Genomic DNA, 26,213 nt, shown 5'->3' on the forward strand with positions numbered 1-26,213 from the left:
AAGTAGATCATATGAATATACTGAGAGTAAAAGTGAGGATGGGTAGGAAATGAAAGGAAATGGGATGACAAAGATTGCTACATTGCTAATGCATTATTTTTCTTTTCTATTTTTTTTCCTTACAATTTTGATCCCTCCCATCAAATGGTTACCTATGATCTATACTTTCTTTTTCAAAAGAAAAGTTCTAATGCTTGTGGTTGATGAGAGTATGACTGAAAGGTGAGAAACACAGGATAAACAACAAGAAAATATAGCTCCTTCTAATCTAAAGAAATGTGTGTGTTTCGCAGCATCTATGGCTCACACTTCTAGTACTTGATCTTGGCAATACTGCCTGGGTATAGCTTTGCCATGAAGTTAAAGGTGTCCTTAGCACTACTATTAGCACTGGCTGCTGTGCCACAAACTCCTTTTACAAGATTGCATTATACAATTTGGTAGGCATTGCTCTGTGTTGTTAATAGCATAATTCATCCTAGAAGCCTAGTAAGTGGAAGCTGTCTGTTCTGGAGACTTGGGAGATGAGAAGGAAGGGCAGTTTTGTCTGTACATAATCTGAGGAGAGAACCTGTGGAAGCAGGGCAGTAAGGAAGAAAAAAAATAAATCATGGTGCAGATTCGGTGACATTTTTGATGAGGTGGAAGGGGGGGCATGGATGTGAGTAAAGCTATAGTTTCATTTGAAGGAGAAGAGAGAGCTAGGATAATATTACTGGATTTCTGTGAGTAGATTTACTGGGGTTTCACAGTCTGAAATGTGTGTGTATGCATGTAAATGCACTATGCAATGCATATAGATGCTCTGAACATTGGGACACACCTGAGAATCCCATGTGTGTTGGACAAAGATCCTACATAAATGCAGAAGGTTCTGTACATTCCTGTTCTGACACATAATATTAACTCCGCAAGTCCAGGCCAGTTGGGCATGACAAGCTCAATACATCATTTGTGGGCTGGGTATTCATCTTCCTATGCATTATGAAGAACTTGTCTTTTCTGCATAATCAGGACAAAGGAGGCAAAGTCTGAATGGAGACTTAACAATACAGAGCAAAGAAGGGATACAAAAAGAGGACTAAATTGCTCCAGAAACAGATTTAATCTCAATTTATTACCCTATGAAGAAGGAATACCTGAAAGAAAAAGGTAGCAGGGGAGGAAAAAGAAACAAAACTAAATAGGAAACTCAAGATAATTTCTTTATTCTGTGTTTCTCTATGATAGCAGAAAAAAATTAGAAGAATAAAGTTGACCAAAATGAAGATCCACTTCACATTTACTTCAACACTGAAGAAAAAGTTAAGACAGGAAATAAAATATATAATAGTTAGGGTACTGAAATGGTAGCTGGTTATCTGGCAGCTGTTCCTATTTCTTCTACTGCTGTCCTGCTGCATTATTGTGTATTATTCTGTGCTTGTGTTTCTCCTTCCTTTGTCTGTCTTGTTTATCTGCACAGACAGACAAGCTCCTCTGGCTTTTACAGTCTTCACATGGTTTAGGAGTTTTCACAGCAAGGCCCTGAGCTCATTATGGCCCTTCTGCTTCCTCTTCTTTCTTTGTGCTGCCTCAGTGCCTGGTAGTGCTATTAATCCCATTAATTGGAGCCACACATTCAAAAAAATTGATTACTCCTCTCTCCCCTGCTTAGTGTGGTGGTTCAGGGCATTGACAAGTCTCAAGGCTGCAGCTCAGTCCATGTGGGCACGTTGTGTTCACACAGGGAGACCTGCTGCAGATGGTGAGGCCCGATTTACAAGAGGGCGGACTTCACTCCTAACATTAATTTAATAGCAATAAAATCATCAAGAAATTTTAATTGGGTAATCACCGTCAGGGCTGGGAAGTTACTTTGCTGCATCACAAACAAACAAAAACATACACCAGTGATTTGCAGGCATTGTTTTCTTAATAAAAAGAATGAGAAAATAAAATTAGTAATGCTTTGGTTGTTATTAAAAATAACTCTACAAACCAAAAACCTACCACATCTTCTAAAATTACCCAGATCTCAGTTTCTAGAAAATAAGTGATTCCTAGTTGCATAAGCCATTGCAGTCTTGATGGTAGACATACCTGATAAGAAACAATGAATGTAACTACAGTTCGGGGTATGATTCAACTGTCTGTCCTTAAAAATTACCATTGCTTCCCATTTAAAGTTTTCAGTAATTAGTACAGTAGTACTTATTTAAATATCCACTTAAGGCTCTAGCTTTCTTGTAAAATAGTCCTCTAGTCCTTTGTTAGAAAACCTAAGCCAAAGGACAGCTTGTGGACATTGTAGGTCATGTCCTGAGTAGGTTAGCAAGGGCATTCTGACTAGATCTGTGTTGACAGTTCACATGGAGGAGACAGTCAAAGTGCAAGTGACAGTTTTTAGAAATATACCTGGTTTGTGTATGTGTTGAAGTTACCTTGTTTGGGCTAGAAAGTAATCTTAATAAGTTGGTCCATATGATTTAATTATTAAAACTTGTGGTTTTTTATTACTTCTAAAGTAATTTTTCCTTCTGTTGTTTTTTTTTTTTTTCCTTTTAGAAACATATTTATTCATTAGTTCGTTTTTGTTATGTAGAGACCAATATTAATATTTTTCTTATTTCATACTTATGCTTTGCATAATGTAAACATTGATTTAGTATTGCAGTCAAATATGTGACTTAGCTAATCTGTAACGTACGGATAGGAAAGTGTATCTTGCTTATGTAAGCTGATATTTATTTAGCTGTCCCCATTATCTCAGACCAGCTTTATTTGTGGGCATGATACAATAAGTGTCAGCCTTAAGCCTGTGCAACCAATGCACTTGTCCTCCCAGAGGCCAAACAGAATGTCCCACGTCCTCTCATTTCAGAGACTTCTTTTCAGCTTGATATTGACGTAGTTCTCTGTTTTCAGCTGCACTTTTATAGCTAGTGTGAGGGAGGTTTTTAAAATTATTTACTTAGGTGATTCTCTAAGGACTTGGGCATGCAAGTAACTGTTATTGGAACAAATAGTGAGTAACCCATGGACGAAAAATCATGAAGGTAAACTATATACATGCTTTAGCTTTTTAGCAGTAGCATTACATAGGAATCTGCACTTGAATGAATCTTGTTTTCAACCGTAAGTGTGGCTATTACACTGAGAGGTACAAAAGAAAGAACTCTAAAAATATGATTAAAATATGGCTAGTTGGGTCACTTATAACTTAGCTTAAGTCTTCATATATCATATTTTGTATTTGTCCTCAGGCTGCAAGATATGCTACCTGAAATTCCTTCGTAATGAGGCATCTATGAGCAGATGTGAGTAGGTCTGAGAATGTAAAATTTATAGCCATCGTTTTTTTGGAAGATAGGGATTGACAGCAATGTACGACTGAAGACTGGGCGGAAATTTATTTTTTTTAATTACTGTTGAAAAACTCAGCTCCTTTAAACCTTTACGTTTGATAAATTGCTGTTTTGTTAAAGCAACCTGCACTGTTTTTCTGATGAGTTGATTTTCAGCTGAACTTCCTTATTTGGCTGAATTGTGTGATACAAATTATACTTTGGATGTCTTCTAAGCTCCTATGAGCTCTCTCTGTGGCTTGAATATGCTGAGAACAGACTGATAAATCCTGTGTGGAAAACATCAGCCTTAAATATCAATGACATTAATTCTGTCCTCCCTCTTTGTGGTTTTCTTTCAGATTGTCCAATAGTCATCACAAATATAGGCCATCCATATAAAATTGAATCACTACACAGGAATGCAAAAGTAGAATATAGAGGGTTTTTTGTTAGTTTCGTTTTCCAGAAGTAATGTTAAAAAAAAATAAATCCATCACTGAGGGATAAATAAAAAAGCATTAGAATTTGGGTGAAGCTAAATTATTGCTTTAGATTTGAAAAAGAAACCCATGAGAATAATGAGAACAGACTGTTTTCTGTCTGGAGATGAACTAAAATTTGAATGGCTATTCACAGAATATTCAGAAGAGTGTTCAGCCAGATTTTTTGACTGGGAATAGGTGGGTATTTATTCACTAGAAAAATACTGCTGTATCTTATTTCTGACACATTACCATTTGCGTTCAGCTCTAATCAAACCTTAGATATTTTGAGGCTTTTTTGAATGTAAGATGTTGCAAATGATAGCTATTATAGTTTTAAATATTTTTTCTATGACTATTTATACAGTGGTTTTGTCTAATATTTGAGCTTATGAAAATTTACCATAGCGTTACACAAAATGGGATCCTGCCATTCTTGTAAGTCCTTACTATGATAGGTACCATTTGTAATAATCAAGTCTTTCTCATAGTATCTTTTTGTCCTACATTCAATGGAACACTGACTTTATTTCTTCTAGTTTTCTATGACATCCAAAGATTTTGTGAACCTGATAACTATCAATAATACAATATATATATTTGTGGGAAAGAGCACTGCTTTCTATGCTTTCCATCAGTTGGATGATTTCTGCATTTGATCCAGTAGTTGAGCTTTATTTTTATATTTTATACAATCATAGAATGGTTAAGGTTGGGAGGGACCTTAAAGATCATCAGGTTTCAACCTCTGTGGTGTGAGCAGTAACACTTCCCACTAGACCAGGCTGTACGAAGCCTCATCCAACCTGGCCTTAAACCCCTCCAGGGAGGAGGCTTCCACAACGTCTGTGGCCAACCTATTCCAGCACCTTAACTACCCTGATGGTGAAGAATTTCTTTCTGATGTCTAACCTAAATCTCCCCTCTTTCAGTTTAAAACCATTGCCCTTTGTCCTATCACTACACTCTCTGGTGAAAAGTTCCTCCCCATCTTTCCTGTTGGACCTTTTCAGGTATTGGAAGGCCACTAAAAGGTCTCCCCAAAGCCTTCTCTTCTCCAGACTGAACAGCCCCAACTTTCTCAGCCTGTCTTCATAGCAGAGGTGCTCCAGCCCTTTGATCAGCTTCATAGCCCTCCTCTGGACCCTTTCCAACAGGTCCATGTCTTTCCTGTGCTGAGGGCTCCAGAGCTGTACACAGTATTCCAAGTGCAGTCTCAGCAGAGCAGAGTAGAGGGGAGGAATCACCTTCCTCAATCTGCTGGTTATGCCTCTTTTGATGCAGCCCAGAATGTGATGCACTTTCTGGGCTGCAAGCACACACTGATGGCTCATCTTGAGCTTCTCATCTGCTACTACCCCCAGGTCCCTCCTCCTTGTGGCTGTTCTCTATCCATTCTCCCCCCAGCCTGTATTTGTGCCTGAGATTGTGCCAATCCAGGTGCAGGCCTTTGCACTTGGCTTTTTGGAACCTCTTGAGGTTGGCTCTAGCCCGCCTCTCCAGCCTGTCAAGGTCCCTCTGGATGGCGTCCTTTCCCTCTAGGTTGTCAGCCACACCACACAGCTTGGTTTTGTCAGCAAACTTGCTGAGGGTACACTCAACCCCACTGTCCGTGTCTCCAAAAAAGATGTTGAACAGCACTGGTATCAGTACTGACCCCTGAGGAGTTGCAGTCGTCACTTGCTTCTACTTGGACACTGAACCATTCACCACAACTCTCTGGATGTGACCATCCAGCCAATTACTTATCCATCAAGTTGTCCATCTGTCAAATCTGTATCTTATCAGTTTGGAGACCAGGATGTTGTGTAGAACAGTGTCAGATGCTTTGCACAAATCCAGGTAAATGACATCAGTTGCTCGTATACAAAAACTATTCAGATAATGATATTCAAGATGAAAGTCAAGCTGCATGAGTGTAGAGTGGGTTTTTAAAGGTCTGTGTGATTATTGTGATATATATATATGTAAACCACAGTAAGTTTGTATGAGCCATTATAAACCTACCTTTCAAGTATTTTTACATTGGAAATGAGATTTTAAAAATAAACATTAAATTTATCCAAATAAAAAAAAGAAGAGGATAAAACCCAGTTTTGTGCTGTTATACTCCAGTTACAGCCCCAGCCTGAAGCTGGTGCAGCTGTGTAGTGCTGAGTGTTTAGGTATTGGGCATTTGGCATTGGGCCATCTCCTCTGTTAAATGTGCCTGGGTGTAATCCATTGCATCTAATATCTGCCATATATTATCAACAGAATTTGACATTTTCCTTTGTAGATCACAACAGACACACTATTCTTTCAGTTGTCTTTTATTGAAGTGTCGTTTTCTGTGGCAGCGTTTTCAGGCCATGACTATAGGCCATTCAGCCTCTGAGGAGGAATCCCCTTGTATGGGGATCTGCTGGTTCCTCATGGTGCTCCAGTGGAAGTGATAGCTTTGCAATACGTCAGGACTGGAAGGCATGGGATTAGGGTGAGAGGCTCCTGTCTCATCTGATGGTAATCAGGTCTCTCTCAGGTTTGTAACATCACCTGTGCAAATGTAATTGTGCACTCATTAAAAGTATTTTTTTTTTGGCTCTGTGATTCCAGTAGCTAAACCCTGGGTGAAAAAAACCCAAATGTTCTAGTTACAGTTTGACACAGTGTTTCAGCATAGGGAATTGATGTTTAGATGTGAAAATAACTTAGTGTAGGACTGTCGTAATACAAGTGCTTAGATTGAATCTTTGACATTATATCCTCCAGGATTAAAATAAAATACAGTATTTCTTTAATGAACAAAGCTAAATGTCACTTAGATAACAGTGTTGTTCTTAATTTGACTACCAAATTATGCCTCCCATTTTCTGTCTTTCAATGCTGTTTAGGGAGTATAGTGTTGTCTTTTTTCTGGGTCTGTTTCAGGATGTTCAAAAGGAATATAATAGGTTATGCTTCCTATAGGTAGTTAAATTGATTATCTGCTGAAAAACTCCACTATCTTTATGTTGTATATTCAGCTGTTTCCTGCAATGAGGTACCCCATTATGATAGAAATTGTCTGGACATATTGCCAACAAGAACTGCCCAAGAAGTTTTGAGTCTAATTTCAAGGAAGAACAAAGCCAGTAGATGAGGTATGCAAGTAAATGTGTGGAAGGGATCAGGACGAGAGGAAATGGCCTGAAGTTGTGCCAGGGGAGGTTTAGACTAGATCTTAGAAAGAATTTCTTTACCGAGGGAGTGGTTGGACAGTGGAACAGGCTTCCCAGGGAGGTGGTAGAGTCACCATCCCTGGAAGTGTTTAAAAGAAATACAGATCTGATGCTTAGTGATGTGATTTAAGCACTGAATGGGTAGATTTCATTATAGTTGGTGGATTTAGTTTATGGATAGACTTTATGATCTTCAAGGTCTTTTCCAACCAGGATGATTTTGTGATTCTGTGATCTTGGAGGAATGGTAGCAGGAACATGCATTTTTGGAAGGTAAGCTTGGTGCCTGCTTTGCAAGTGCAGTTTTTTCTTTCTAGGAGCAGTCAGGCAGCTTGTTGTTCATCCTCAGTAGCATCTGTATTCTCCTGGGTTCAGCCCTCAATCTTGCCAGGTCTATGTGTATTCAAACCTTGAGACTGAAGCCTGCTTTTTGGAGAATCCCAGACTGCAGCCTTGGTGTTGTTCCATAAGCCTGGGCCATTTTCAGACAGAGGGGCAGGCAGTGACTGTACTTTCTTAGGACTCAGGCAGAGAAATGAACCTGGTGGGAAGCAGTTTGGGAATGCCAGAAGGTGGCTGGAGATAAGTAGACTGTGCTTAGTGCTTAGTGCTCTGTGCTTAGTGTTAACACTCCTTCCCATTGCAATTTAGCTACTGTCTCTCTCATACTTTTCTCTCATGCTCTTTGTGGTTCATGTTGCACACTAAGCCTGAGTACTTCAAGCCTGCACAGTTTAGGTAAAAAATGGACACCTGTGTGCCTTTTTCCCTATATGTGCCTAATCTTCAATTTATTTATTTTTTGTTTGAAACTTCTCAGAAGTTTCTCTGCTTTGAGCAGCTGAAGTATCTACTTTGATTTGACTTGAAATAAAAATATTATCCACAAAGGCAGAGCATGTTAGAAACCTGTCAGAACTTTGAAAATAATATTAAGGAAAAAAAGGTATCGTTAAAGCAGTTTCTTTGTCATCTTGCTTGCTGATGGGGAAAATGATACAAGTAATTTTGGCTTAACTGATGGATGAAAAAATGGAAACAATCATAGATGGATTTTGCTTCCAACTGAACTGGAATTATTAATGTCTTCCCAGGTACACTGATAGCCAATAGGAATAAAACAGTTTCCAGTGTCATGTGGTAGCGGGTAATAGATGGTAGTGTGCAAAATGCTGGGAGATCATAGAATCTTTGAATGGTTTGAGTTGGAAGGGACGTTAAAGATCACCTAGTTCCAACCATCCTCCATGGGCGGGTTCGCCTCCTGGATCGGGTTGCTCAGGGCTCCATCAAGCCTGGTCTTGAATGCTTCCAGGAATGGAGCTTCCACAGCTTCCCTGGCAACCTGTTACACTGTCTCACCACCCTCACGCTAAACTATTTCCTCCTAATATCTAACCTAAATCTCCCCTCTTCCAATTTTTGTCCATTACCCCTTGTCCTCTCACTACAAGCCCTTGTAAAAAGTCCCTCCCCAGCTTTTCTGTAGGCCCCTTCAGGCACTGGAAGATGCTTTAGGATCTCCCTGGAGCCTTCTTTTCCCTGAGCTCAACAGCCCCAACTCTCTCAGCCTCTCTTCATAGGAGAGGTGCTTCAGCCCTCCGATCATCTTCGTGGTCTTCCTCTGGACTTGCTTCAACAGCTGTGTTCTTCTTATGCTGGGGACATCCCTTAAGTACCTCAGATCAAAAACGTGCACTTGCCCCTTATACACCTGGAGTATTTTCAAGTCAAACTGATGGTATCGACAGTACAGAGATTGTCAAGATGCAGTTTTAGCTCAGGGTAACTTCCATAACTTGGTTTAGATACTGAAATCTTTTACTGGCCCATAGAGTTTCTAGTACAATGGTGCATAACCTCACAATCCTTGAAATTATTGTTTGAACTATGGTATTTAAAACATCAAACATAATCTGAGGTTATCAAACTGAAAATTAAACAGATTCACTCAATCATTTTTTGTAATAAACCATACTTAAACACCCCCCCCAATTTCCATTAGATTAAAATGTCTATTAGATTAAGTTCATACTTCAGAAATAATTTATTATAAGGGACCTCATTAAAGAAAGCGGCTATTTAAGCAGACAGAAACATTTACTCTTAATTCTAAATTTATGGCCAGTGTATTATTCTAGTGTCTTCATTCAATGGGTAATTTCAAAACTGTTTGTATAAAAAAGTCACCACCTAAGAAGCACTATGCAAGTGATGGGATTTGAACTTCAGTCCTGCCTGAACTGGGTAGTAGCCTCAAATGACCCAGAGGTCTGAACTGGTGCGCTGAAATCTGTTCTGTTTGTGTCCAATACAAACAGAATTTCTAGAACTTCAGATTACTTAAATACTGGAAACCTCTGCGTGTGCATACATACTTACACCTTTGAGAAACTGCTGGTCAGATTCAATGTTTTAAAGCCTTATGTCTGTGGCCTTGGAGTTTGTTTTCCTTTCACTGCCAAATATTTGTGTTTATGTTAATATACTTATGCTAAGTATAGTGTTGCTGGTTTGGTTTTGCTTTAGTTTTGTTGTCTCTGTTATTCATATCTGACATCAGCCTCTGAAGTCTTCCTAATGCCTGCTGGTAAATGATCCCGTGAATAAATGAGCATTTGTTGGCTGATAGTGGACCTACTACGCCGAAACCAGTGAGTAGGCAGAGCTACGTGGCCCACTTGAGGGAAGCATCTAGGATATGGAAATGTGTATCCACAGCTCTCCCAGGACACTGAGTGTGCTTTTTTTCTTGCTTCTCTCCTGCTGAGACTGTGGGAGACCAGCACAAAAGCTCATCTTGACTTTTCACTCATTAATCTAGACCATTATCAGTGTGCTTTTTTTCTTGCTTCTCTCCTGCTGCGTGGGTGACTGCCAAACAGCTCCCAGTGGGAAATTCCTCTAGTGGTACATGTCACTGCAGTGACTTCTTCCTCAAGTTGCTGTTCAGAAGAGCTCTGCTCCTTGCTGGAGTTCTGCTTGGATGTGATGGTTTTGCAAGCAGTTAGTAGCTTTTAAAATAGAAGTGTAAAAAGAGAACAAAAAAAAAAAAAGGAGAACAAAGATAGAGACTTTCCAGATTGAACACTAAAGTAGACAGCTTTGATTAAATATTAATGATAAAAGAAAATATGTTCAAATATATACAAGTATGTTCAGGAATGTGCAACAGCCCTATCACCTTTCGCCACTCTCAGCAACTCCCATGGCATCTCCTGAGCTGTGAGCTCAGGAGCTGCTGTCCCGGAGCTGCTGGAGAGAGCGGAAGAGCAGACAGGAGCTGCGGGGAGAGTTGTGAGGGTCAGGAACACACGGGCCTAGGGATCAAAGGAGATGGATAGACAGTGTCCTCCCCAGATGCCAACCATGAATGGAAGAGAAGAGAAGAAGAAGGGCTTGACTTCTGTGATCCCTGAATTTATATTAAGACCTGTGTAGATACGGATGGAATACTTTGGTTCACTGATCTGTCTACTCCGCTCCTCCATATGGATGGGTTGTAGATAGAACTTTTCTGCTCCTTCAGTGGCCAAAGCAGTAATTTCAACAAGCAGAGCGAAGTTGCCTTGGTCTTTCAGGAGTGACTATAAACATTCAAGTGTTATCAGTCCACCAGCTGGAAAACTTGCTGCTAGTTTCAGGAAGTGTGCTTTTAAAAGAGAGTTCACTGAAGGAAAACAATTAATAAAAGGACAACTGGATTCACTCTGATTCAAACCGGGATACTTGTTTTTGAATTATCTGTTTCAGATTACTTTAAAATATTTAACTGACCATTACCATAGTAATGTTCTTTAAGTGCTGACAAATCAATCAGTTTAATTCCCCTAAGCTATGAGAACAGCAACTAGAAATAAACTTGAGAAGTAATGTGCAGCATGTATTCTGCTAAGTTTTTATTCTGTCAGTATATCCGTAGTGTATCTATTGTATGATATCATTTGAGAACCTGTATTTACATTTCTTAACTTCACTGGGATAAGTGATCTGAGGAGAGGAAAAAAGAAAGAAAAGCACCTGACAGGTGTGTGGTTGTTGCACACATTTTGAAAGTGTGTATTGCTCAACTTTTCCTTGTTATGAAATGTCCATAACTCTTGTAAATATTTACTTATTTAGATTATAAAAAAGTTTTTGTGTTTTATTTAGGTAAGCTTCTGGAAGGAAGGAAGTGCTCGCAATTTTGCAATCGCAGACCAGTGATCTAATATTTCACTGAGGCATTTAAAGCGTGCACCTGGCTTTATAAACATTTATTTCTTGTGCATAAAAATACCTAAGCTGAAGTGCTTTGTTGAGTCAATCCTCTAATATACTACATGTTTTTTTCACGTATAGCCTTCTTCTTCTGATGCCCCCCATAACCTCTTAATAACCATAACTATAGTGATACTGTACTGGGTCTGGCTGTGATGGAGTTGATTTTCTTCATAGCAGTCCATCTGGTTCTGTGTTTCAGATTTGTGACTAAAACAGTACTGCTGCTTTTAGCTATTGCTGGGCAGCGTCAAAGTAAAGGCCTTCTTTGTTCCTCACTGTGCCTGCCCTCAAGCAGGCTGGGGTTGGACAAGAGGCTGGGAGGGGACACAGCTGGGACAGCTGACCCAACTTGAGCAAAGTGATATTTTACACCATGTAATGTCATCCTCAACAATAAAAGCTGGGGGATGTATTTTCTGAAGTAGCCATTGCTTGGGAACTGGCTGGGCAGTGGGAGGAGGTGGGTGATTGCCTTGGCATCACTTTTTTGTTGGTTTGGTTTTTTTTCTTACCTTGTTAAACTATGTTTATCTTGACCCATGAGGTTTTCTTGGGTTTGCTCTTCCCATTCTCTCTCCTATTCCACTGAGGGTGGGAGTGAGTGAGCAGCTGGTGCCTGTGGTCAGCCAACTAGAGGTAGCCACAATAACACCTACTGCTTTAGTTAATATCACCATATCACCCTCCCTCAGTACAAAATTCTATGCCAGGTAGGTAGAAGCTAATTCTGTTAAGTTTAAGCTGGAAATACGATGTGATGTTTTAAACAGTTGCAGTAATGAATCATTGAACACAGAGGAACAAGTGGTTTCACCTCAAACCATAAAATTGGAGTAAGATTATTTCTGCTAATCAGAGAAAGATCAGCTCTAGCCTGATGAGTTTGCTTTTAAGAAAAGCAGTGATGTGCACTCAGTGTTGTTTTATGGCTATGATTTAAGGAAATCGGTCTGGGTTGTAATAGTCTTTTCTAGCCTTTATCTGTGAATATTGTTTTCAAAGTATATCCTATACACCTTTCAGAAACCCAGTAGTTTTCATTTTTTTTTGGTTTAATTGTGAAGTGCCTTGCCTTCAGGATAGAATTTGCACTGGTTGATAGAGTGGGTGGAAACTAAGAAGTATTTCTGAATTATGCTTTAGTGAAACATTACAGTTTTTCTACCATAACACGAACTACCCTTGTTTGATAAATCCTTGCTGAGTTCAGATAATGATATGGTAGGCATAATTCCACAAGTATGAGATTGTTATGCAGAGATACAGGACTACTGAAAGCAGTGTAAGGTGTCATAGAAAATCTTTGTGATTTGACAACCGTGGGAGAAAATGTGGTAACTGTTGACATGCTTGGCACATCTGAGAGCATGTTTTTAGCCTTTTATTCTTTTACTGAGAAAGTAGTTAATGTTTTAGAGTAACCTAGTACCAGTAACCTCCCTTTTGTCAACATTCTTGTTTGAAATGATTGAATGGGAGGAAGGAAGTCTTTCAGTAGTAAAGCCAAAGAGCAAAGGTGCTTGAAGCTATTTTGTGAACTCAGAAGTGGTATAAATCAGGACAATGATATTTGAAAGATCAAGAATAAGATATGAAGGAAAAAAACCTCAAAGGATATGTAAGTGAAAAAATAGAGCAAAAGGTTGAGGTAGATAATGTGAGTTGTGAGTTCAATAAACTGTCATGAGCTCACTAAGTGAAACTTCCGAATTGTCCACCAGACCTCATCTATGTGAAAGGTTTTTGTTTCTGGACCTCTAAGATCAGTGATGCGTATTTTATCAACAATTACATATGTGAATCAGAATTACATCAGATAGAGCTAGTTTATCCAGCTCAAGGAATTGATAATAAAATTTGTAAAGGGTTTGTAGTGGAAAGAATGTTTTTCTGTTCTGCTCCCTAGATTCTCACTAAACACAGGTTTCATAACATAGCCCTGGAAATGAGTCTTCTGTTAAAGAATTGGTACAGATGCTTAGCAGGTGAACATTTAAGGAGGACTGTTAGGTATGATATTTTTCTGACTCCCTCTCTTTATTCTCATTGTATGAACCAAAAGTTCAAAAATTTTGTGTATCATAGTTACCACCCTGATTTGAGATGTGAAAAAAGCAGTTTGAAACTTTGAATAGTTGTAATTTTGAGTCACCTCAAAGCAAGTGTTACCTGCACCACTAGTCCTCGTAGATTTCCCTACCAGTGCCACCTTTAGGGGAGTTTTGTTTGGTACCATGTCAGCTTTGTACTTTCTCTTTAGTTGTATGTTCAAGGTAATTTATTTCTCAGGTGTGTTCCATGCTGTGTACTGCAGTTTTGTGACATTAAATTTAGCTGCATCGTTAGCTACAATGGTAGGACTGAGTAGTGTTGAGGCTTTGAACAAAAGAAGAATTACTTGAAAGTCCTTTAGTCAATTCCAGGTAAAAGTCTGACAATTTTTGCAAAGAAGCTGAATTATGCAGAGGTTCACTCTCAGCTGTTTTTCTACTTTGGTCAGTTTGAAACAACTGATATGCTGCAGGCATGTGAATTGTGTTTATGTGGAGATTTGCTTTGTCTTGAATAATTCATTTTATAGGGAGACATGGTGATAATTTAATGAAAGCATAAAATATGTTGAAATCCATAATGTAATTTTCTTCTTTTAGTTCTGAATTGCCAAGAAGATTTAAAGCCTAGCTATCTTCCAGAAGAAGGATGCCGGTATTTTTCCTTAATTTCTACAGAAAATAATTTTTTTGGTAGAAGCAGAGATGTTTACTTTTCTGCTCTCATTTAAGAATTGCAGACTCCTATTTTAGCCAGTAAGAATAATGTTGTAATATACTTGAAAAAAACCGCCCCACACATTTCCGTGCCTTATTACTGCAGAAATCAGAAAGGTATTCTAAAGAAAAAAAAGGGTCAGCTTAACCTACTTTCTTTCCACAGGTTTCCTCTCAATTTTATGTCTTCCTTTTTCACTTTGAGCTTCTATGAAGTCATTAGGAAACCCAAATTTAGGTGTCTGCCTGTCTTCTAAATGTCTAAACTCCATTGTAGTCAATGGATACGTAGCCAATACAGTCAGTAGAGCCTGGAGTGCAATTCTTACCCTAAGTCTAGTTAACTAGGAGCTTTCTAGGCTTGCTTGGCATCTTCACAGCAAGACCACCATTGGTACTGGTGTGAAGATTGCTATATTTAATTGTCTTAATTTGCAATGGCATCCCATCAAAACCTTGTAGTTTAAGCTAAGCCACCTAGTCTCTTTGTTTGGTCAGGAGAGAAAGACATCATTTGAGGGCAATTCACGCTAAGTACTTTGACCATCTCATTTAAACCATGAGAGCATAGTTCAACCAAAATCTGTGCACGCTCTGCCACAGTCTGTAAAAGTCTATATAGTTAACAAAAAACTACACAAACTGTGTAGTTACTGTTATGAATTACAGGGCAGGATAGAATGTCTCTTAATTAACTTAATAACCTGATAGGTAGGTTTAGACATAGCTAATTAGAGCTTTCTTGTAATTTGGCCTATGATTAATAGACTGTGAAGACTGTTTCATTTATATTAAATGCATGGACAGTCACGAGGAAATTAAAATTTGAGCCTGCTTTGAATAACTAATAGAGGACCTCAGGAGAGCACAATAGTGAAAGATTATTCTCTTTATAAAGAGCTAAGAATTATTTTTTCAAGATATTTTGGAGCCTTATCAATGTGTGTATTAATCTATCTTGGAAACATCCACAATCAACTTTTGCAAGTTTATTTTATAACAATTTGTCTTACATCTTCTAAGAAAACTAATGAATGTACAAGCATAGGGAGATATAATCACAGAATACGGTAGAAATATCTGGTTTCATTTTTGGTTTGCACAGTGCAAAGTAAAATCCTTGGAGGTTTTAAATGCTACTTTTTCTAGAGCTTGTATCACCTTTTTGCTGTGACCAGAATAAGGAAGGATGGGCAGAAACTAATTTGAGGCAAGATAGTGGGGAAGAAGCAGAAACAAGTGTACTCACCCTAGTGCTCTAGTCTGTTCCCTTTCAGTCCTTTTCTGTGCTGCAATGTCTCATGTGGGTGCCCAGGGAATTACTAGCTACTGACATCTGAACAAGCTTCATATGTTACACAGCTGGAACAGAGAGTCTGAGGGGAATCCCACTCACAGAAAAGACAAAAGACAAAAAGACAAAAGGTGTAACAGTGGAAAAAAGATAGGAGGAGAGAGATTATGGGTAGAGAACAGTTCATCTGGCAGCATGGAGACCCAGTTGGCCATGACTTTTTATTTGTTGTTATAAGGCATACTATGCATGGAAGAACATGTTATAAAGGTAGACAGAACTTTTGGTTTTCTTATTTGAATTAGATGAAATTGAGAACAAGCAGAAAACTTAGGCATATGTCTTAGAAAGGCAAAAAATGTCGTTAATATTTTTAAGAGACATATAAATATTGTTTATTTCTGTTTTAATGCGTAGTTGAAACCTAACTGTTGCATTTTTCATCAAGAAATGTATCTTGGTTTCAATGATCTTGTGCCATTTTTGTTCTGCTGTTAATGCAGAGGCGGCTTCATTGAGACTAGTTGGTCTTTTTCCTTTTCTCTTTCTTGGGAAACCTTGCCTACGTAGCACATTGTGAGTCAGATCAGTCTGCTGCTAACCAAAAAGGAATTTTATTTTTGTAACTTGTTGTACACTTTAATTTTTTCTTATTTAATACCTTTGCTTTTGTCATCTTTTTTTAAAAACATTTCAAACTTGTAAGAGTATATTTAGGGTACCATGTAGTCTCTTTTTCCTGCTGTCTTTTAAAATGTCATCTGAGCAACAGATGAGAGCATCAGTTAAACTTTGAATAATGTAATCAGAAGCTTAAGATAGTTTTATTAGGGAATGGTGCTAAAATGAGAATATCCCTAACAGGCATTCATAAGAAAGGCGTAATGCCTTTTCAGCTTCAGTGAAGTGTATGTTTTTACTTTAAAAATGAGCTGAGTGCTCACTAAGTATAGTTACTGCCTATGTGAAGTTGTTTGGTTTTTTTGTTTTTTTGTTTGTTTTTTGGGTTTTTTTTGCTTTTAGTCTCAAAGTATGAGCTTGAAGAGTGTGGGTTGGAGTTAGTTCGCTTGATGGACTGGGTGGCAAAGGCAGTGGGGATCACGGACTTGTGATTTTACTTCTGGGATCTCTGCAAGTGTGTGTGGCAGGAGGATATGGAAGGAGATGGCACCTCCTGCTTGTGATTGTGGATTTACACAGAGCATATGTCTGAAGCTATTATCACTGCTATTGTTACCAGTGGTTGGGGTAGAGATGTTTGCAAATTCTGCAGAGTCTGGAAACCCATCTGTGTTAAACTGGAGACCACTTTCATACCTTGCTTGGAGCAGCTTGAGAAGCAAAGCTCTAAGAGCTTTTTCACTTCTCTTCTACAAAGGAATACACATAGGCCCCTCACCATAAGAAGAACATTGAGGTGCTGGAACATGTCCAGAAGAGAGCTACCAAGCCAGTCTATAGAGGGGTCTAGAGAACAAGTTGTATGAGGAGTGGCTGAGGGAACTGAGGTTGTTTAGTCTGAAGACAAGGAATCTGAGGGGAGACCTCATTGCCCTCTACAACTACCTGAAAGGATGTTGTAGTGAGGTGGGTGTTGGCCTTTTCTCCCAAGTAAATAATGATAGGACCAGAGGAAGTGGCCTGAAGTTGCAGCAAGGGAGGTTTAGATTGGATATTAGGAAGAGTTTCTATACTGAAAGAGAGGTCAGGTTCTGGAACAGCCTGCCCAGAGAGGTGGTTGACTCACCATCCCTGGAGTATTCAAAAGCCATGTAGATTTGGTACATCAGGACATGCTTTAGTGCCCAAGATTGTGGTTTTGTGTGTGGGTTTTTTGTTTGTTTGTTTTTGGTTTTTTTAGTTTGGGTTGGGGTTTTTTTGTGTGTGTGTTGGACTCAGTGATCTTAGAGGTCCTGTCCAACCATGACAATTCTGTGATTCTGTGATAGTAAAGAGCTTTGTCTTCTTTAAAATTCAGGCTTTGTAATCTGAGTCTCCTTTGTGTTGACTTGAAGTTGTATTCACTCTTAAGGAAATTTCTGGAAGTGCTTCAGACAAATCAGTGTGAGATTTATTGCACAAATAAGTAGTATTTTTTGAACTGCATACTATTTTCAGTTTATGAGAATTCCAGCAATGTTATTTCTTTTTTTGCTTTAGTTGTACAGGATTGATGGAACTAATTTGTTACTCCAGATACAAAAAAAGTAGCCTCTATATATAGTTTCTTGTAACTTTTCTAATTGCTGTCACGTAATAGAACTGACTATGCTCTGGGACAGCACAATCTATATCACTCAGACACTATTTGCAATATGTTAAGAGTAGATAAAAAATGGTCCTTTTAAATAGGAGCAAATTTCACATCACCTTGGAATAGCACCTTTTTTTTTTTTTTTTTGTACTTTGTGCAGTGATGTTCTTTGGCTTTCTTGCTATCTCTCCGACACTCCTCAAAGAACTTGTTCTCCAGACCTGTCACCAGCTTCATTGCCTTTCTCTGGACTCGCTCCAGCACCTCAATGTCCTTGTATTGAGGTCCCCAAAACCGAACACAGTACTTGAGTTGTGACATCACCAACGCTGAGTACAGAGGGACAATCACCTCCCTGGTCCTGCTTGCCATACTGTTTCTAATACAGGCCAGGATGCCATTGGCCTTCTTGGCCACCTGGGCATTCTGCTGGCTCATATTCAGCCACCTATCAATCAGAACCCCCATGTTCCTTTCTGCTGGGCAGCTTTCCAGCCACTTTTCCCCAAGCCTGTAGCATTGCATGGAGTTGTTGTGGCCCAAGTGGAGGACCTGGCACTTGACCTGGTTGAACCTCATACAGTTGGTCTTGGCCCATTGATGCAACCTGGCTCTATCCCTTTCCAGAGCTTTCTTACCCTCCGGCAGATCAACACTTGTACCCAACGTGCTGTTATCTGCAAACTTACTAGAGTGCACTCTGTGCTCTTGTCCAGATCATTGACAAAAATATTAAACAGAACTGGCCCCAGCACTGAGCCCTGGAGAACACCACTTGTGATAGGCTGCCAGCTGCATTTAACTCCATTCTCCACAAGTCTTTGGGCCCAGCCATCCAGCTAGTTTTTTACCCAGCAAAGAGCACACCAGTCTAAGCCATTTGTAGCCAGTTTCTCCAAGAAAATGCTGTGGTGAATAGTGTCAAAGGCTTTCCTAATTTACTTGTCACTAATTCTGTGCTATGACAGGATAAAAAAGATTTTCTGTTAGAGTGTTACCAAGCAACCAAAATATTAATTACTCAAATTTCTGGATTTTTTTCTTGCATGATGTATACCAGAGGGTTTCTCCTACCTTGATGGGAGACAGTCTAGATGAAGTTACAGTCCACAGCTTTACAATTTCTAAGATTAGTAAGTAGCTTAATTAGCTTAATTTTACCTTGTGGAGTTCCATTTCAAAACCATAGACACTTTTTTTTGCTTAAATGGTTCACTCTAGATAGTTATCTAAAATCATGTCACAGATGATCTTGTCTTCACAAGACATGAGAGTAGGCATGTTTTCTGAAGATAAATTTCTTTTTCAGGAATGGAAAGCTTGTTTCTGTCTCGCTTTTGCTTATACCAAATTGTTTATACCATTCTTTGAATAAAAAGAAAGTCTTAGAGTGGACAGAGATAACTTGCTTTGACTTAATCTGGCATGCTGTTACTCATGTTTACTGTTATTTGGTATGCTTCCTCATAAGTGTCTTTTTCCAACACAGTTAACTGATGGCAATACCTAGTAACTACCGGTATTTGAAAAGCTACTTATTAAATGTCATCATGTGAAACAGATGAAGCAGAGATAGACTAAAGTATGTGAAAGTTATTGTAAGGTTTATGCTTGGGGATAGATGAAGAGAGAACAAATACTCTTAGCAAATCTAGACAGCTTTTTGTCCTGATTTTGTTGTACATTCCTATAAGTTTTTACTTCTGTGGAGTGTTTTCATTTTGCAGTGGCAGCCACAGATTACCTGTGGAATTATGTGGATTTCAGGGTCCCCTCCCACAGTAGTAATTGATTTCCAGCACAGACCCTCAGCTTCTTTCTGGTTTCCTGATCTGTGTCATATGTGTAGGCTGCCAGGAAGAACCTCAGAAGCAATATGGAGAGTGCATCTGTTTCTGCAGCCCTGCAAGGTCAGCATATATAACAGCAATTAGATAGTATCAACAAATGGTGTAGGAGATGGTTTCTTGTTGACATTGGTTTTGTATCCATGTCTGCAACAGGGTAATAAAATGTTTGTTTGCTTTTATACAATAAAATTTTTGAGGACTTGCTTTCAAAAATGTCGGTCTGATCAGACCTTGGGGTTTGTAGGTATGAATGCATATTCTAACCAAATAATTGTTTCTTGACTGGGTGAGATAAAAAAATGCACCAACCTTCCTTATAAGCAAATTTTCATTGAGAAGAATCTTGCATGTAGGGGCCAGAGAAGAGCTACATGCTGCTCTGATAAGTTTTCTTCTTCTGAATGGTCGAATGAACAGTGTTCAGACTGTTATGTGCAAATTTGAGCAGGAAGTGGGGGTTGGGTTGTTTAACATCAATTCTGTGTAGGCTGAGATCTTTTTGGACATGAACCCTTGCTGAGACAAAGCTAGGAGTAGTTTGGGGAGATAGGTTTTCCAGCTGTTTCCTTCAAAGTTGAAAACAAGCTTTCCCTTAATAAATGTTCCTGTATTTTTCGTAAATAAAAGATTAGTTTAGGTGCAATATCTCACTAATTTTTTGTTTTGTTTTAATTTTCTAAAGGAGTTGATGACCAAACTGATAACAGAGACGCCTGACCAGCCAATACCATTTCTAATTGATCATCTTCAGTCCAAACAGGGGAACCGTGGTCAGCTTCAGAGAACGTTGTCTGGCTCTGCTGCCCTTTGGGCAGAGAGTGAAACATCAGGTATGTTCTCTATGCTAGAAAAAGCTAGTCTTCAATCTAATCTTCCCACGCTTTTGTCCATGGATGCACGTATTGAACAGGTACTACTCTGTGGTTTTAAGCATGCACACTAAATCCTATTTGCCCAATAGTTACTGATTTTAATATATGTTGTTGGCCCAGCCTATGGTACATATCATGTAAGTATGGGACAGAGTTACAGGGTGGAAACGATACTAGCATCAAGGAGAAAGAAGGTGCATGTAAGATCCCTTGATTTCCCTGCTGTCCTCTTTGTTTTTTCCTTCTTTGTTTTTCTCCTGCTTTGTTTTTCTTTTTCCTCCCATGGTGTACTTTGCCTGAGATTAACCTCTATTGAGGTATTTTCTGTAATAATGTGCATTTTTAACAATCCATCATTCCAACACTTAATGAGAAGATGCTCTTACTGCTTCATGAACTCCAGTGTGAATAATTTATGATTGCAGATCTTCAGAAGCACATTTTTTTTTCTGAAGTATTATCTGCTCGGATTCTAAAGCAGAAATTTTAGTTTTGATATTCTGATACAAGATATTATTAAAATGTTGATTTGTATTTAAAAATTGAGTGATAATCTGTTTCAGACTGTAAAAGATGGCAAATAGTTTCTGATAATTAAAATGTTAGTTGTCTGACAAATAATCTTTTTATTTAGATCAAATGCACAGTTTTAACCATAGACAGTCAAACGTGTAAGATAAATTAAGGACATGGATTTTCATAACAAAAATTACAAGGTCATCTTTTTAATGAAAAACATATTAATTCATTTCTAAATTTTGATGTTTAGGAAATGAAATAAATACATAAAATTTAGCATAAATCAGAAATAGGAATGCAAAAAGAGCTGAGTTTTGTTTGGACTCACAGATCTTGGTTTTTCTGGATTGTTTATGAAGTCTTTGAAAAATGACCATACGAATGTTATAATGATCTGATTTGATTATTTTAACAGAAAATAAAGGAACAAGGAGAGATTTTAGAAGTTACGATAAACCTTGGCAGGTAAATGCAAAAAAGCCTAAAAAGTCAAAGAGCGACCTTGCTGTATCCAACATTTCTCCACCATCTCCGGAGTCCAAGTCATGTAAGAAAGCTTCACTACATTATTATTTATGCATACTTCCAAACCTATAGCATGTTTTTTCTGTTGAATTAGGATTGAAATGGAAAGCAAGCTATAAACAGTTGAGATGTCTAACACAGATATGTACATTAGAAGAGTTGTTTCTGGCTTTACTTTCCCTTGGATCATGAATATTTAATAATACTGTGTTGTCATCTGTAGGTAGAAGAGAATTCTAGATAGATGAAAACCTACAACAGGGGAAAATAGAATTAGGATGTGCTTAAAGACAATTGGACATACATGAATGCATGGCACTATATGAAATTCATTCTGAGTGTGCTGAGAGAGGAAACTAATGTCATTGTCAGGCCATTCTGTCATCACTGTGAACGGTTCCTGATTACATCATGTTGATTTTGAGGGAAAGCAAGAAAGAAACTTTGGGGACTACCCTAACCTCCCTCTCTGGGAAGGTTATTAAGCAAATTTTCCTGGAAGATGTTTCCAACCACAAGAAGGAGGAAAATGTGACTGGGAATAGCAGGTGTGGATTTAGGAAATCATACATGCTTGATCATATCAACCTGATGGCCCCTTTTGATGAAATAACTGGCCCTATAATCAAAGAAAGAGCAGAGGATGTTTAATACCTTGACTTTAGCAGAACCTTTTTTAGTCTTCCATATCCTTGTAACTCAGTTCGTGAAATATGGACTGGCTAGGTTGACAAGAAGATATGTGAAAAGTCGACTCAACTGTTGGGATTCAAGCCATTGCGACTGGCAATGCAAAGTTCAGTTGGAAAGCCTGTCACTAGTGGGGTGTATGAGGGGCTGATACTGAGACCAATACCATTTCAAAGTCTTAGTGTCCTGGATTATGAGGTAGAATGTTCTATTAGCTTTCCAGGTGAGCCCAAATTGTTGGAAGTGGTTGGCGTTCTGGGTAGCAGGGCTGCTATTCAGAGGGACCTCAAACAGGATTGAGGAATGGGCTGAGTGGAACCTTAAAAAGTTCAACACAAGTAATTACAAAATCCTGCATACTGGATGGAATAACCCTGAGCAATAGTACAAACTGGAGTCTGGAGTAGCTTTGCACAAAAAGACCTGGGATGCTGATGGGCAAGAACTTGAGTATGAACCAGGTGTGGCTCTGTGCTCTTGCACTGCTGAAAGTGAGCTGCATACTAGGCTGTGATTGCAAGAGTATAGGCAGCAGCGTTTATTTTGCACTTTTGAGGTGGCATCTGGAGTATGTAATGATAGACAATAGTGTACTGGAGCAAGTCCAGTGGAGGTCCACCAAGATGATGAGAGTGGTAGAGGATGTGATGGTCAACGAAAATCTGAAGGAAGTAGGGTTGTTCATCCTGAAGAAATGAAAGTTAAGGGGAGATTTCATTGTCGCCATCAACTACTACACTGCAGAGTGGTAGATAAGACATAGCCAGATTCTTCTTGAAGATTTGTAGTGAAGGGACAAGAGGCAATGAAAATCATACTGCAGGAGTGATCAAACACTGTAATAGGTTGTCCAGAGAAGCGGTGGAATCTTCATTCTGGGAGATACACAAAATTCAATTGGACAGTCAGAGCAACCAAATTAATACTGACAGTTTTTGACTTTTTTTGTTGAGTTTATGCCAAAAAACAGTGGGTGCAATACGCCCCTTCAGCCACTCAGATCTGCAGAAGGCAAGCATGTTCAGAAACCATTTCTTACTCTATCCAGACACACACAGCATATTCATGTGTTTTGTCCCTTTACCTTGTGCCTCAAAACATTTTTGGGTGCCCTTTTTCTCCAGAAAGGACTCATCTGAGAAACACAGTGTTTTGGACCTGCTGAGACTTAAAGATTTAATCTCAGCTTTATGTTTAAAACAAACCAACCCCCTTAGAAGCCCCCAAAACTGCCAAAACAAACCCAGAATTTAATGGAGTCCATCAGCTGTAATGTGTTCTGTTGCAGAGCTTTTCTTAAGATTATCTTGTTGAAATAATCCTGAACTTGTAAGTTTATTCAGAACTGAGAATTGTCAGTTCTGGTAATCCACTGCCAGTTCTTTGGAAACATAGAGGGAATTGATTTATTTAATTAAGAATTATTTTTTTTTCCTTCAGTAGAGGTGATATTGACTGCAGCATGCATGTTATTGCTGCACAGGTATTTCTTGATTGTGCATTCAAGTTTTTTACTAGAAAGATTTCTCCAGTCCCTCCTCTTGACTGTTGTGATCTCAAGTCTCATCTGAATGAACACACAAACAGGACACCCTGCTATCTAAGTGATCTGACCACTTGTTTGGTGTGTGCTAAAATATGATTAAGCAGAAGCTGTTGCTGTTGTCTGGGAAGGAAGTGGCTTAAAACTACCACTCCTAATGTGTGTGTTTGTATATATATATAAATATATTTAATGGAATGCTTAGATTATTGCAACCTGTATTTGAAGAAAAACTAATTTGGAATTTTCTAAACCATTTCTGAAACTGACTTCTTGCTTACCACTTTTGGGCAAAGTGGCTTCATCTCTTCACCACTTCAATGTTAAATCAGATGACAGATGATCCTTTCATTCTGCTTCAGTTCACCGTTCTTACCACGTCCCATTTACAGTTTGTGTATCACATTTACATTGTGTGCTTCTAATTGCCCTTGCTCAGTCTATAGGACTATAGGCCACCATTCTCAGAGGTTTTTTTAATATCCAGCTACTGTGTGAACCAGTTTGGCTGTATCATCAGAAAAACTCCATCAAAATGCTATTGCACAATTTAAATACATGAGTAATTTTATGCTTAACAATAGCACACATATTTTTGTTCTTTGAGGTATAGCATGGACATACAATGTATTAGTGAAATGTAGTACTTACTGAGCAAACTGGTCTGATTCTGTCTGCAAATCATGTCTTAAAAAGACACGTATATCTAGATAAAAACAGTACTGATCTTGTACCATCATCCAGTAGAAAATTAAGGTCTGCTGATTTGTGACAGAATTCATCACACATCTGTGAATGAATGTCATGTACATTGTGGGGGGGCAGGTCTGCACCACCAGAAAATCAGGAATCCTGGAAAGCATGTCTTTGCAGTCTTCTGAGATGAGATGAGAAAACCTCAGCTCCTTAAAGTGAAAACCCAAATATTTCTATACAAATGCGATGATGTAGACGTGATAAATCTTCTGAATTGTAGGCAATAATTTCAAGCAAAACTGTTACATAAATCTCTCAAAAAACAGAAGTGAGATTGAGGCAGGTAATGTGATGAAGGATTTAGAATTACTGATACAATGATTTTGAGGGATGAATGTGTATAATAAAGAAAGAGGAAGGGCAGAATATTATGAAAGGATTTTACTAGATATATGCATGGAAATTATATATGATGGGCTTCATGTATTTCAAAAGATCTTAAGGAAGGGTCATACAGTCTTTATACAGTTCTGCATGCTTCACACAAAGCCATCCATTTAAAAATGACCATTGCTGGTTGATCCTGTAGTTGGAAAGATACAAATTCATATTTTAAAAACATTTGTAAGTGAACAGAAAATAAACCTTGAAAGAAGACTCACATGCCTCATCATGTAATGATGTAGATTTTAGTATTCATTCATTAGTTGGAAGAGTAGATGATCAAGAAGAACTGTGTCTTTTCTAGAAGTAATAAAAATTTCAGTCCTAATTCTGCTTAACTTCCCCCTCAGTTTTGGTTCAATAGAATTAGCCATCCTCACTGTTTGAATATTCTATTGAAACTCAGAAATGCTCCGTGACAGCATATCTGTTTTGATACATTTTCACTGAAGTGCAAAACGGTTCACCAAAACACAGACTGTAATACCCCCGCATGGACAGCAAATTTCCGCTCTGTTTTTGACTGGTTTCCCACCATCCATTTAAAGAGATGCAGTCCCAACTTCCTGTGTTTATGGGACATTTATCTGAAACAAGGGACCAAGACCTTTGTTTCTTGTGCAAGTTTCCCTACTTTGCAAGACAGAGCCTTGATACTTTCCTGATGCAGATTAGTCCATACACTCAGCAGTTGCTGCCTGGAAGCTCCACAGGTGTTGAGTAGGACTTAAATTTGTTTCATTCTGCTTTTGTCCCGTAACAAATTTTATTTCAAAATTGTCTGTTTTCTCAGAAATTCTGTCCTTTGATATTTTGAAAAATGTGGGTTTTTTTCAACCAGCTTTTTGAAATTTTCTGCAACCTGGAAGCTCTAAGGTTTGGTTGTCCTTGTACATGGCGTTACTGTGTTAAATTATTGCCTGTTTGCATTTTGGTGTTACTCTGAGATTTCTGTGATTGGATGAGTTCAGTATAAATGTGGAAATAAAAATCTGTAAAACTGCTAGCAGGATAGAGTGAATGATGCTGTAGAGTATAGTGCTGCTACTCTGAAAGGAGAAGAGGAGATAGCTGAAAAAGCAGGCATTAAAGCAGCATGTTGTGATCACTATATAAAACAAAAGTAAGCAGAAATAGGCCTCATTTAATTTCTAGTTTACTTGATATTTATATTTACAGTTAGTAAAGTTTAGAAAAAATGTGACATGGAACATTTTGTTTTCTGTAAACAAGAAAAAGGTTGAGAAATTACCAATGTTTGCTATTTAATTATTAGCTATTAGTTAATTATACTAGGGTCTATGAATGGAGGCACTTACTGGTCACAAAAAAAAATAGATAATTTTCAATGAACACAGTGGTTCCTAAACCAGGGAACTATAAGTTAAATGATTGGCATTTAGAAGTATCAACAGATTATAAACGGTCCATCTCTGTAGAGTCTAGTCATACACTAATACCGTAAAGTCTATATCTATTCAGCA

General features: G+C 38.4%; 1 protein-coding gene across 1 annotated transcript in view; it reads left to right on the forward strand.

The window, feature by feature from the left end:
* The first annotated feature begins 13,974 nt into the window (after window positions 1-13,974).
* The window catches only part of LOC104386914 (chromosome unknown open reading frame, human C8orf34), a 138,794-nt gene continuing 126,555 nt past the window's right edge, over window positions 13,975-26,213 (forward strand). The window contains exons 1-3 of the mRNA XM_009995596.1: window positions 13,975-13,980; window positions 20,123-20,270; window positions 21,247-21,378. Coding sequence (XP_009993898.1) covers window positions 13,975-13,980; window positions 20,123-20,270; window positions 21,247-21,378 — 286 coding nt within the window. The remainder of the gene's footprint in view (window positions 13,981-20,122; window positions 20,271-21,246; window positions 21,379-26,213) is intronic.

Source organism: Chaetura pelagica, unplaced genomic scaffold, assembly GCF_000747805.2.
Source record: "Chaetura pelagica isolate M959 unplaced genomic scaffold, ChaPel_1.0 scaffold83, whole genome shotgun sequence".
Taxonomy (NCBI): Eukaryota; Metazoa; Chordata; class Aves; order Apodiformes; family Apodidae; genus Chaetura; species Chaetura pelagica.